This window comes from Uranotaenia lowii, chromosome 3 (assembly GCF_029784155.1).
Source record: "Uranotaenia lowii strain MFRU-FL chromosome 3, ASM2978415v1, whole genome shotgun sequence".
NCBI lineage: Eukaryota > Metazoa > Arthropoda > Insecta > Diptera > Culicidae > Uranotaenia > Uranotaenia lowii.
Window position 1 is genome coordinate 42,516,680 of NC_073693.1, and position 13,927 is coordinate 42,530,606.

Below are 13,927 nucleotides of genomic sequence, written 5' to 3' on the forward strand. Positions count from 1 at the left end.
ATTGATGAAACAGAAAAAAAATATCCAAATTGATCAAATATACAAAATTGACAAAAATGACAAAATTTCAGACAATTTTTAGATTATTTTGAAACAATTTTAAGTCAATTTTCAAACAATTTCCACACAACTTTCAGACAATATTCAAACATTTGACGACAATATTTCAAGACAACTTTCAGAAAGTTTCTGGCAATTTTCAGACAAATTTCGAACAATTTTTAGACAATTTCCAGACAATTTTCAGACAATTTTCAAACAATTTTCATGCAATTTTTAGACAATTTTCAGACAATTTTCAGACAATTTTCAGACAATTACCAGACAATTTTTAGAACATTTTCAGACAATTTTCAGAATATATTCAGACATTTAAGAATGGACGATATTGAAAGAAAACTTTCAGAAAATTTCAAACAATTTTCAGAAAATATTCAGACAACTTTCAGATAATTTTAAAACAATTTTTTAACAATTTCGGACAATTTTCAGACAATTTTTAAACAATATTTTTAGAAAACTTTCCGAAAATTTTCAGACAATATTCGGACATTTGAGGACAACATTTAAAAAAAAACGTTCATAAAATATTTGACAATTTTCCGAAAATTTCAGCCAATTTTCAAACAGTTTTCAGACAATTTTCACACAATTTTTAAAAAAAATTCAGGCGATTTTTTGACAATTTTCAGACAGTTTTCAAATTGTCATTCATTTAATAAAAAATTCAGACAATATTCGGACATTTGAGGACAATATTTCAAGACATCTTTCAGATAATTTTCAAACAAGTTCCAGACAATTTTCAAACAATTTTCAAGCAATATTTAGAAAATTTTCAGACAATTTTCTGACAGTTTTCAGACAACTTTCAGATAACATTCGGACATTTGAGGCCAATATTTCAAGATAACTTTTAAAAAATGTTCATAAAATATGTAAATCATTTTCAGGCAATTTTTAGACAATTTTCAGAAAATATTCAGACATTTAAGGACAATATTTCAAGAAAATTTTCTGACAGTTTTAAGACAATTTTCAAACAATTTTCAGACAATATTCGGACATTTGAGAAAAACATTTCAAGACAATTTTAAGAAAATTTCAAACAATTTTCAGAATTGATAGACAACTTTCAGACAATTTTCAAACAATTTTGAAACAATATTCAGACATTTGAGGCCAATATTTTCAGACAATTTTCAGGCAATATTTAGACAATTTTCAAACAATTTAAAGCAAATTTTTAAACAATGTTCAGACAACTTTCAGACAAATTTTTAGACAATTTTCAGACAATTTTCAAACAATTTTCAGACATTTGAGGACAATATTTCAAGATAACTTTCTGAAAATTTCAAACAATTTTCAGAAAATTTTCATACAACTTTCAGATAATTTTTAATCGATTTTTAGACAATTTTCTGGATATTTTTAGATGATTTTCAGACAATTATCAAAACAAAATTCAGGCAATATATCAGACATTTGAAGATAGACGATATTTCAAGAAACCTTTAGAAAATTTCAAAGATTTTCAGACTATTTTCAGACAATTTTCGAACAATTTTTAAACAATTTTCAGGCAATTTTAAGACAATTTCCAAACATTTTTTAAACAATTTTCAAAAAATATTCGGAAATTTGAGGACAATATTTTAAGACAACTTTAAGAAAATTTCAAATAATTTTCATAAAATGTTCAGACAATTTTCAGACAACTTTAATACAATGTTCAGGCAACTTTCAGACCATTTTTTAGAAATTTTTTTGACTATTTTAGGCAATTTTCGAACAATTTTCAGATAATTTTCAGACAATTTAAAATCAATTTTTAAATCATTTCAGGACATTTTAAGATAATTTTCAGACAGTTTTCAGACAATTTTCAGACAATTTCAGACAATTTTCAAAAAAAAAATCAGACATTTGAAAATAGACGATATTTCAAGAAAACTTCCAGAAAACTTTCAGAAAGTTTTCAGACAATTTTCAGATGGTTTTTAGACAATTTTCAAACCATTTTCAGACCATTTTCAATAAAAAATCAGACAATAATCAGACATTTCAGGATAGAATATATTTCAAAGAAACTTTCAGAAAATTTCAGACAACTTTCAGACAATTTTCAGACAATGTTCGGACATTTGAGGACAATATTTTCAGATAACGTTCAGATAATTTCAGACAATTTAAAAACAATTTTCCGACAATATTCAGACATTTGAAAATTATGTATATTTAAAAACTATTTTAAGAAAATTTCGGACAATTTTCAAACAATTTTCAGACAACGATCAGTTCATTTTGAAATAATTCAAGACAACTGTGAGACAATTTTTAGACAGTTCTCTAATTTTTCTCAAATAAGTTCCAACAAACTATCTTAAAATATTCAGAGTGTCTAGGTTATTTAAGGGATGTTAACAACCAATTTTCGTGGAACCTTGAGTCCATTTTCAAATTATTGGAAGATTATATCAGAAGTTTTTACAAAATTGTCAAATTTCACAAAATTGACAAAATTGATAAAATTGATGTCATTTACAAAATTGACAAAATTTTCAAAATTAAGAAAACATTCAAAATTGACAAAATTGAAAAAATATATTGACAAAATTGATGAAACATAACAAACCGTCTGAATTGATAAAATTGCCTAAATTTTCAAAATTGTCAAAATTAAGAAAATTGAAAAAAAAAATACAAAAATTACAAGAAAGAAAAAATTACAAAGATGGAAAAAAGACAAAAATGCACAAAATGATAGAAATTACAAAATTCACAGAATATATTGATGAAAAAGAAAATTTTTCAAAGGTGACCATTTTGTCAAAATTGTAAAATTTACAAAATGGTCAAGACTGAAAAAATTGACAAAAAACAACACAAATGACAAAAATAACAGAAATCATAAAAATGCAAAAATTACAAAGAAACAAAAATGACAAACATAACTTAAATGACAAAAATTGTCAAACATGGCAAAAATGGCAAAAGTGACAAAAATAAAAAAAAAAGACATGAAAAAGTGAAACAGTGACAAAATAACAAAATTGCCAAAATTGAGGAAATTGACAAAATTGGCAAAATTTAAAAAAATAACTAACTTGACAAAATTGAAAAAATTGAAAAAATTGACAAATTTGACAAAATTGACAAAATTGACAAAAATGAAAGCATTGACAATACTGACAAACTGAAAAAAAATGATTAAATTGACAAAAAAAAAAAAATAAAAAATTGACAAAACTGTTAAAATTGACAAAATTGACAAAATTGACAAAATTGATAAAATAAACAAAATTGACGAAATTCACGAAATTTACAAAATTGCAAAATAGCAAAATTGACAAAATTGCCAGAATTTAGAGAATTGAAAAAAAAAATCAAAAAGGACAAAAATGCCAAAATGACAAAAAATACAAAAATGACAAAAACGACAAAACTGACAAAAATGACAAAAATGTCAAAAATGATCAAAATGACAAAAATGACAAAAATAACAAAAATGACAAAAATGACAAAAATAACAAAAATGACAAAAATGACAAAAATGACAAAAATTGACGAAAATGACGAAAATGACAAAAATGACAAAAATGACAAAAATGACAAAAATGACAAAAATGGCAAAAATGACAAAAATGACACAAATGACACAAATGACAAAAATGACAAAAATGACAAAAATGACAAAAATAACAAAAATGACAAAAATGACAAAAATGTCAAAAATGGCAAAAATTACAAAAATGACAATAACGAAAATGACAAGAATGTCAGAAATGACAAAAATGACAAAAACGACAAAAATGACAAAAATGACAAAAATTACAAAAATTACAAAAATTATAAAAATTACAAAAATGACAATATTGGCGAAATTGACCAAATTAACAAAATTGACAAATTGATAAAATTGACAAAATTGGCAAATTTTACAAAATTTACAAAGTTGACAAAATTGGCAAAATTGACAAAGTTGACAGAATTGAAAAAATTGACAAAAAAAAACAAAATTGTTAAAATTGACAAAAATGACAAAAATGACAAAAATGACAAAAATGACAAAAATGACAAAAATTACAAAAATTACAAAAATTACAAAAATGACAAAAATGACAAAAATGACAAAAATGGCAAAAATGACAAAAAAGGCAAAAATGACAGAAATGACAAAAATGACAAAATCGACATAAATTACAAAAAATGACAAAAAAGACAAAATGATAAAATTAACAAAAAGGATAAAAAAAATGATAATACAGACCCCGTTCGATTTTGGCAACATGCCCGAACATTTTATGTTGCCAAAATCGAATGTTGCCAAAATCGAACGGTTTTTTTTCTTCAATTTTTTTCCTTTATTTTTACAAAATAACTATTTATATAATCATTAACATTGCTTTTAGTTAATTTCCGACCATTTTAGTAATTTTTTCATTATTTTTTCTCATGTTTTTGATGCATTTTGCACTATTCTTGCTTTGTTTGTAATCATGGTTGTATTTGTTATATTTGCTGTTTTTGTCATTTTTCATCATTTTTTAGTTGTTTTTCGTCATTTCCAGTCTTTTGTTTGATTTTTTTAAAATTTGATTAAATTTTTCAACTTTTTGTCAGTTTTGAATACTTTATGATTTAAAAAAAAAAATTATGTTTTTGTTGTTGTATTAAGCCACCATTTTAGAACATAAAAACGTTTATATGATTTTCATTTCAATTATATTGGTCCTGTTGAAGAGAAAACTAAAAGGTGATGTCGCTTCTAAAAACCGTTCGATTTTGGCACATGTGCCAAAATCGGATGTTACCAAAATCGAATGTTGCCAAAATCGAATGTTGCCAAAAACGAACGGGGTCTGTATTGACAAAAATGCCAAAAATGACAAAAATGACAAAAATGAAAAAATTGACAAAAATTGTCAATATTTTGTTAATTTTGTTAATTTTGTCTATTTTATAAATTTTATAATTTTTGACTCTTTTTGTCATTTTTGTCATTATTGTCATTTTTGTCATTTTTGTCATTTATGTCATTTTTGTCATTTTTGTCATTTTTGTCATTTTTGTCATTTTTGTCATTTTTGTCATTTTTGTCATTTTTTCATTTTTGTCATTTTTGTCATTTTTGTCGTTTTTGTCATTTTTGTCATTTTTGTCATTTTTGTCATTTTTGTCATTTTGTCATTTTTGTTATTTTTATCATTGTTCTCAAATTTGTCTTATTTTGACGGTTTGAAATTTTCATTCAATTTTTTTTTTCAATTTAGCCAATATCGTCAAAATAGTCATTTTTATCGATTCTAGGATTTTTGAGAACTTTGTTAATTTAGTCAATTTTGTCCATTCTCACAGTTTTGTAAATTTGGTTTTTTTTTGACAATTTTCTCAATTGTGTGGTTTTTGTACATTTTGTAAAAACTATCAATTTTTATAAAAATATCATAGAATTTTCTAGACTGAGAATTAATTGAACATTTTGTGAATTATGCTGGAGATGCCAGAAGAATCTTTGACATTTTGGTTTAGGCACCCCTAAATCAAGTCCGATAAAACTGAAAATAAGCACAGGTCAGTTTTTTTGGGTAAATCGACAAAACGTTTATGATCGGCAATGTTCGGAAAATCGCTCAAAAAATCAAACAGGATAAGAAAAAAAAACCTTTAAATGTTTGTCGAACATTGTCAAAATTAATTCCTGCCTAATCCAACTGGAAAATTGGCCGTTTTTACCACATCCCTAGTTTTCTTGCCTTTATGATCACCTTATGCGAACAAATTAAACTACATGTTCATGAAAGTTGTAGAATTACACTTTCAAATGAAACTTTTTTCAAAATAGTGTCTTGACACCTTCAATGAAGGTGTGTAGTTTTACAATTTTCACAATTCTGTCATACGAAGTAGGTCTCAAAATTTAAATTATTTTTCGTTATTTGAGGTTAGTATTTTAAAAAAATGTCTTTAAAAAATGTTGATTTAAAAAGTAGAGTTTTGGCGTATTCAACAAAGTTTTTTTTTTTTCAAATATTGAAAGATCTACAACTTTTCCCAAGACGTCATTGATATTAGATGATAAATTTAAAAAAAATACAAAAAATTATCTCACTTATCGGTGAGTTGATCAGGGAAAAATTTGCAACCAAACATGCGTATTATAAAATAATGAAATATTGTTGAACACATCATCAAGCTGTTTTTTTTTAATCTCTCGACATAATTTGATGAACATAATTCCTAAAATTCAGTCGATCCATGGCAATCGTTCATCTATCATCACCAAGCTAATTTTACATTGCGTTTTAAACCACTTAAGATGGACTGGTTTTGTCTCAATTTTCTGTTTAATTGTTTTAATAATAATTCCTCTTTATACCCTCTTATTCCTGTTATTTTGTCCATCTTATACCAGCTGGACGTAGCCAGCACCATTATCGATGTTTGAAGAGAGAAACCCTGTTTTAACCCTATACTGCATGGACTATGAATTCGTTGATTAAAAAATTTCGTCAACGGAAATAACATTCTTGATCTCAAGCTGAGCAATTCATGTCAAAAACAATGTGGCGGAATCATCCGATCGTCCGCACAAGCGAACAAAATCTTCGATCCACACACCATCAAAAATTCGATGATCATCATCCGATGATCGTTTGGCCGATCGCCCACCAACACCACTACGTGCGATGATGACGGTCGTCGGCCAGCCTACCTACCTACCTAAGGGTCCAGCGCCGATTGACCGGCGCATAGGGCTGAGATAAAAGATCTCCACTGCTGGCGATCCGGAGCCAGCGTCTTCACTTGCTGCCAGCCAAGGTTCTCGTCAACTGTGCGGATTTCAGCGGCTAGACTTCGCCGCCACGAGCTTTTGGGCCTGCCTCTTCTTCGATGCCCATCTGGATTCCAGTCAAGCGCCTCTCTGCAAATCTCGTTTTCATCTCTTCGCAGCGTGTGCCCAATCCATCTCCACTTACGTTCCCGAATCTCGATTTCTAGCGCCTTTTGATGACACCGGCGATGAAGTTCAACGTTTGAGATCCAGTTGCCAGGCCACCAAGCGCGGATGATGTTCCGCAGGCAGCGATTCACAAAAACTTGCAGTTTTCGCGTCGTCACCGCATATGTGCACCAAGTTTCACACCCGTACAGCAATACGGATTTGACGTTTGAGTTGAAGATTCGGATCTTAGTTCGTAGAGAGATCTGGCGTGACCGCCAGATGTTTCGGAGACTCGCAAACGCAAATCGGGCTTTTCTGATCCGGGTTTCGATGTCCTTCTTGGTACCACCATCAGGCGTAATCTGGCTACCAAGATACTGGAAGCACTCCACTGTCTCAACCTGTTGTCCAGCTACCACGAAATTGGAACGATTTTCTGTATTGATTTCCATCGACTTGGTCTTTCCGACATTGATTTTGAGACCTGCTGCCTTGGAGCTTTCGGTGAGGTCGTCGAGTTTGCTCTGCATGTCTTGTTGTGTTTGGGCGAGCAAAACAATATCGTCTGCCAGGTCAAGGTCGTTCAGTTGCTCCATGGTTGAAGGATTCCACGGCAATCCTCGGTTTGGTCTACAGTCAATCGATCCAGTCAAGATCTCATCCATTACGATGAGAAAAAGCAGCGGTGACAAAATACACCCTTGTCTCACTCCAGCAGTTACCGGGATTGGTTCGGACAAGACACCGTCGTGCAAGACCTTACACGAAAATGCCTCGTACTGTGCTTCGATGAGATGGACTAGTTTCTCTGGGACCCCTCGTCGTCTAAGAGCAGCCCAGATGTTTTCGTGGTTCAGTCGGTCAAATGCTTTTTCGAAATCAACGAACACCAGCAGAAGAGAGTCCTGGAATTCGTTGATTTGTTCCAGTATTATTCGTAGCGTTGTGATGTGGTCCACACATGATCGTCCGGATCGGAATCCAGCTTGTTGCCGTCGGAGTGTAGCGTCGATTTTCTCCTGGATCCTGTTCAGGATCACTTTGCAGAGTACTTTAAGGGTTGTACAGATCAAAGTTATGCCACGCCAGTTACCGCACTCTGTTAGGTCTCCTTTCTTTGGGACCTTTACGAGGATACCCTGCATCCAGTCGGCCGGGAATGTTGCAGTATCCCAAATGTCAGCGAAAAGACGGTGCAACATTTGTGCTGACAAGGCAGGGTCGGCTTTGAGCATTTCAGCAGGAATGCAATCGATTCCAGGCGCTTTGTTGGATTTCATGTCCTTGATTGCCGCTTCTATTTCAGCCAGCGTGGGCGCTTCCGAGTTGACGCCATTAATGCGACTTACTGTGGGCGCCTCGAGCTGCGGGTTCTGTTGGCCATTGCTATTTGTAACTCGGAAAAGTTGATCAAAATGCTCAGTCCAACGCTTGAGCTGATCTGTTCGATCTGTCAGCAGCTGACCTGCTCGGTTTTTCAGCGGCATTCTTGTCGGCTCGTCGGCCAGCGAACAATGCGATCACCCGATCGCAAGTGATTCCTTTGTGTATCCCAAACTCTGTAAATAGCTTTAATATAGTTTTGACTTTCGAACGAACCAGTCGTGTTCGCGTTTCTCTTATTCGTATCCGAATATTGGGGAATATCTTATTTCTAAATAATTAATATCATTCCCCAAAACAACATTGTTTTTTGATAGTTTTAATTGTTTAAATAGTGTAAGAAATAAGAATTTTTTAACAATGTTTTATTATTTTTTATTGAATTTTTGATGCATTTAAATTGTTTAAATTCTTTTACAGTACTGATTTATGCTTAAAATGTAAAAACAAAACTTCGAGGACATATTAGGCTCGTATGCAGTGAGGGTTGAATTTTGTGAATGTCCTAATAATGGACTTCTATGACCAAATAGTTAATCTTTAGTCAATAGTGGAGTAACCGCTTTTGATTGCACTGGTCTACAAAATTTATATTTTTCTGGAGTGCCAGAGATTCGGGTCTGGTTTTGATTTATTTGAAAGGGACTCTGTTGAAATATGTTTTGTTTTTTTTTATAACTTTTGTTTAGGAATTGAAGGGTAAACTAAAAAAAAGGGTAAAATCTTTTCAAAAAACTGTTTTTATTTTTTCAAGAAAGCCGTATAATTTGAGTAACATATTCGTACCAATTATCGAATTCGTCGAAACTACCAGTTTGACGAAACCTGCTAGTAGATTTCTCAGGATAAAGTTGACGAACTGTGCTTATAATTCGTTTTCCCCGCTTTCCGTTAAAATTTTGAAGAAAGTATCACCTACACAGAATACAAGAAGACCCCAGACTCCCCGAACTCCCAGACCCTGAATGAGTTCCTAGTGCTTGATTTCCAAGATTTCCGGTGCAGGATTCTTTCCCAAGAGGCAAACGGTATTGTTCAGATGGAGTCCAAAAGGTGATAAATTTGCCGCTTGGTTTATAAAAGTCCATCCGCCAGAAGCTCTTCTCCGCATCGACAGATTCTGGTTTTATCCAATTTAGGAAATACTTCTCCTAAAGTGACGATTTAACGTATAAGCACGACAGGATCAAAAGTATTCGAATCTAAAACTCTATCCTGATCCTTATCGAAATACTTGTCCTGATCCCAGGGCCGTAGGAAGAACCGGTTCATGGGGGGGGTTTTGATGGCAATTTTTTTCCTGTAACATTTTTACTTGAACAATGCATACACAAATGGAAAAATGTATATGTTCTAAGTACAAATAATTCAGGTTAAAGTTATTTTGCATTAAAAGATATTTATTTTTGAAAATAAGTTCCATCAGTGCCTATTTTTTTTAATGAAGCTTCAAAAAATATGGGAACTTGTGATATAGCTCACTTGGTGAACCAGTTGATTTCTGAGCTGATTTCCGTAAGTTCGAGCTCAAAAGTGAACATCGAATACAGAAACAAAAAAAAATGAGATTTTGAACGCTTCATTCAGAAAAAAATATGTTTTACTCACTTACATTAGTAAGCCAATTCATTTGAACCACAAGCATGGGTGAAAATGTATCAAATATACAAATATTCAGAAATAATAACAAAAAAATAGGTTTACGGTTCAAAAAACGTTTATTTTCTAATCTTGTAAAGTCAATTGAAATTTAAGATTTAGGTTAGAATCTTTGAATTTGAAGAATCTTTAACATATGTAAATAAAGTTTGATAAAATTTCCAGCTGAATGTTTACCTGAGGAGAAAAAAACAAGTTCAACAAATTACATTTCATAATTTAAATCCTGTAATTAAAGTTTTCACAACCTAAATCTATGTTTTCAAAAGAACAATTTTTTTTAAATTAATCCAGATATAATTTTTTATATCTATGTGATTTTCACCAAGTTTGTGTTTCTAATGTGACTTTGCTTGAATTTAAAATTTTAATTTTTAATCAAGAATCAAAATTATGAAACCGGGATCTCCTTCAATTTCAATCCTTAATTGAATTTTAAAATTTATATTTAAATATTGATTTTAAAACTAAAATTTGAGCATAATCAGAATACAAACCTTGGATTTTAGTTCCAAGTCTGAATTTTGCATTTTGAACCCAAATTCAAAACCTGAATCTTAATTCCAGATAAGAAACTCTATGAACTTGAAACCAAAAAGCGAAATTTGTATCAGAACCCTTTACCAGAAATCTTTAACTTGATTTTGAATTTATGGTTTTCAATATGAATATTTTTCACTTATTGAACTTATAAATTAAAATAAAATTGTGCATGATGAAATTTTTTCACATTTTTAAATTCTGAACTCACGAAACTTTCTTATGTTTCAACTCTGAATATAAATTTAGGATAAAGAATTCAGATCCAAATTTTCAAAATGGTTCGAATTTTAAATATTTTCTTTTCATATTCCGAAATTATGAGTTTCGAATATGAAAAATTTATAACATTTAAGATTGAAATACAACACCGAGGTTCGAAGCAGGATTCTATACCAATGATGATCCCAACTGGAAATCAAGAACAATAAACTGGATACTTACTTGATATTTTTCTGGAAGTATCCGGGCTAGGCAAATCCAGAAAATTTTATCCTAAAATTTTTCCAAAAATCTGGCAAATATGCTGGAAAATTTCATTAAAATCAAGAAGAAATACACATAGGGAACTGTTTTTAATTTTTCGAAAAACATCAACCGATTTGGACTTATCAGAAGAATCAGGCTCCCAAAAAATCTTTTATTTTTATTTTGACAAAATTTGTTTTAAAAAAGTATTTGGACGCGAGATACATAGTTCTGAGTTCTGAAATTTTCGTTTGATTTGGAATAAAAAGGGAGAAATTCTGGTCAAAATCTGGACTATCTGATAATCTTAGTCTAACTTTATTGAAATTCAATATTTGGGACTCAATTACTGTCAACAAGTGAGAAATTTTTTGAAACACTATTGTAGAATTGTGGTCCTGGAATGAGATTTCTAGAGTTTGGAGTAGAGATTGTTACACTATTGTCACTCTTGAATAATTTTAGTAGCAAATCAAAATTTGATAAGAAATTTCAAATTTTATGTTTAGTAGAAAAAATTTACTTGGCAATTTTGGACCTTCATGGGGGGGGTTTAACCCCCAAAACCCCCCCCGTTCCTACGGCCATGCCTGATCCTATATCTGATCCGGATCCTCATTCAAAACCTGATTTGGAACCTAATTGTAATTCATAACCTGATGCTGACATCAAATTGATAATGATACTGATCCGGAACTTGATCCTGTTCCTTATCTGGAACATGACGATTCCACTTATCCAAACTTGATCCATAGCCTGCTCCTGATCTCGATCCCTATCCTATTCCTGATCCTGATCTGGAACCTGTCACTGATTTTAATTCCGATCTAGAATCTGATTCTGATCATACTACTTCTAATCCGAAAACGGGTACAGAACATGATAAAGATCATGATCTTATAACGAATGAAACACTGTTGAAATTCATGTACTTGAAGATCGGAAGTAGGAAAGAAAGGAAACGATTTCTCCTGTTGTTAACTATTTTACTGACAATTTTTGATAATTTTGAAATTCAATACCCGCAAAATTTCTCTTCAGCAAACTTCATTACCTGTATCTAATAATTTTTTTTCTCCTTTTCATTTTCCAGATAACAAACCATTCGTGAATACCGCCATTCTTGAGCTAGAAAAGAAGCTTTCCTCTGTCACTGCCAACGTATCAAGCTGCCAATCGCACCCATATTCGTCCAGCTATCAGCATCAGCCGCATCATCAGTATCCTTCTCCCGGAAGAACGGAAGGACTCGAGCAACCTCAAGACATACAAAAACACTCGCAACAGCAACTTCCTCAGCAACAGAAATCGCAATCGCAATACAACAACTACCTATCAGAACGTAATCGAATCCACCTTCATCAGCAACCTTCAAGCATTCCGGCTCCGCAAACTACTGCTGCCTGCAACGAACCACCACCGACGACTGAATCTCTTCAACTACTAGCTCAACCCTCGACTGCATCCCTGGCCAGTATTCTGCAGGTGATCCGCGCCGAGCAGCAATCTCAAACCCGTCTTCAACAGCAACAGTTCAACAGCTCCTACAAATCTTCTAGTCTCGAGCAGTTGACAAGTCCACCTGCCAAATCTTCCGGTTCCAACTTCCGGAAGATCCAACGCCATCCTCCAGTGTCCTACCCGAAGAAACCTCTAGTCACTCAGCGATCCCTCGGATCTCCAACTTCACCGAACGTCGGATCAAACTATTCGCCATCAAATTCTGCCTCGTATCACAATCAACAGAATCAACAGCAGCATCCCGGAACACCGTCGGCATTCGCGGTTGCCAGCAGGGCACCGAATCGGGCGGCCCTCCGGAGGCATGACCCCTTCCTCAAAACTCGCTCCAAAACGATCTCCGATTTCTTCGGTCCCGAATCGACCCCGGTTAGTCGTCTACTGGGCATAATATGTCAAGAGAAGGAAGCGGAAAGAGCGCAAGCGTCGACGATGAGCAGCAGTAGTGGGACAAGTGGCACGGGAAGCCACCCCAGAAGCACCCGGGATGGATCGAAGGTTCCGATGGCGTCGGCGACGCATTCGTCGGCGTCGTCAACTCTACGAGGAAAGTCCCGGAAGGAGAACCTACTCCCACCGACGGCGGCTGCCTCGGTCCTGCTGCACCAGAGCAATTCGTCCTCGTCCGTCGGATCCGGTAGTGGATCCGGAAGTGGCTCTACGGTAGCGACAACGGGGACAACGGCCGAACTCTTCGCCGCCAAGGATATTGACAAGATCGCCAAGTATAAGGCGGACCGAAGGAAACCCATCTATCTAAGGAACACCACTGTCCAAGAAAACGAAAATGAAAGACTGGATCATAAGAAAAGGTGCGTACACAAAAAAAATCAATGTTTACGGGAATCAGAAAATGAAAAACCGGAAACCAGAAGTCAGAATACAGAAGTCAGAATACAGAAGTCAGAAGCAAGAAGTCAGAAGCTAGAAGTAGAAATATAGAATTTCAAAGTCAGAAGCTAGAAGTCGGAATATAGAATTTAAAATTCAAGAATCAGATAACAGAAATGAGAAATCAGAAGTCTGAAACCAGAAGTCAAACGTCAGAAGCAAGAAGTCGAAATATAGAAGACTGAAGTGAAAAATCGAAAAACAGAAGTCATTAGTCAAAATTCAAAACTCGGTAGTTAGAAGTTGGCAGTCAGAAGACGGAAGGCAAGAGTCTGAGTCAAAAGTTATAGGTCAGAAATCGAAACGACGACAGAAGTCAAAAGCTAGAAGTCGCAGTACAGAAATTGAAGGTCAAAAGTCAAAAGTGAAAAGTAAGAAATCAGAAATCAGAAGTTGAAATTTAGAAGTCAGATGTCAAAAGTCAAAAGTTAGAAGCCAGAAGTCAAAAGTCGGAAGGCAGAAGTCTAAAGTTTGAAGTCAGAAGTCTGAAATTAATTCTTTTTATGTTGGAGATCG

General features: G+C 33.1%; 1 protein-coding gene across 12 annotated transcripts in view; it reads left to right on the top strand.

Annotated features, from left to right (window-relative positions):
• The window catches only part of LOC129756767 (supervillin), a 1,054,002-nt gene that overhangs the window by 637,105 nt on the left and 402,970 nt on the right, over window positions 1–13,927 (top strand). For all 12 annotated transcript variants that reach the window (XM_055753766.1, XM_055753763.1, XM_055753764.1 and 9 more), the window contains exon 3: window positions 12,093–13,332. In XM_055753766.1, the coding sequence (XP_055609741.1) occupies window positions 12,093–13,332 (1,240 nt within the window). The remainder of the gene's footprint in view (window positions 1–12,092; window positions 13,333–13,927) is intronic.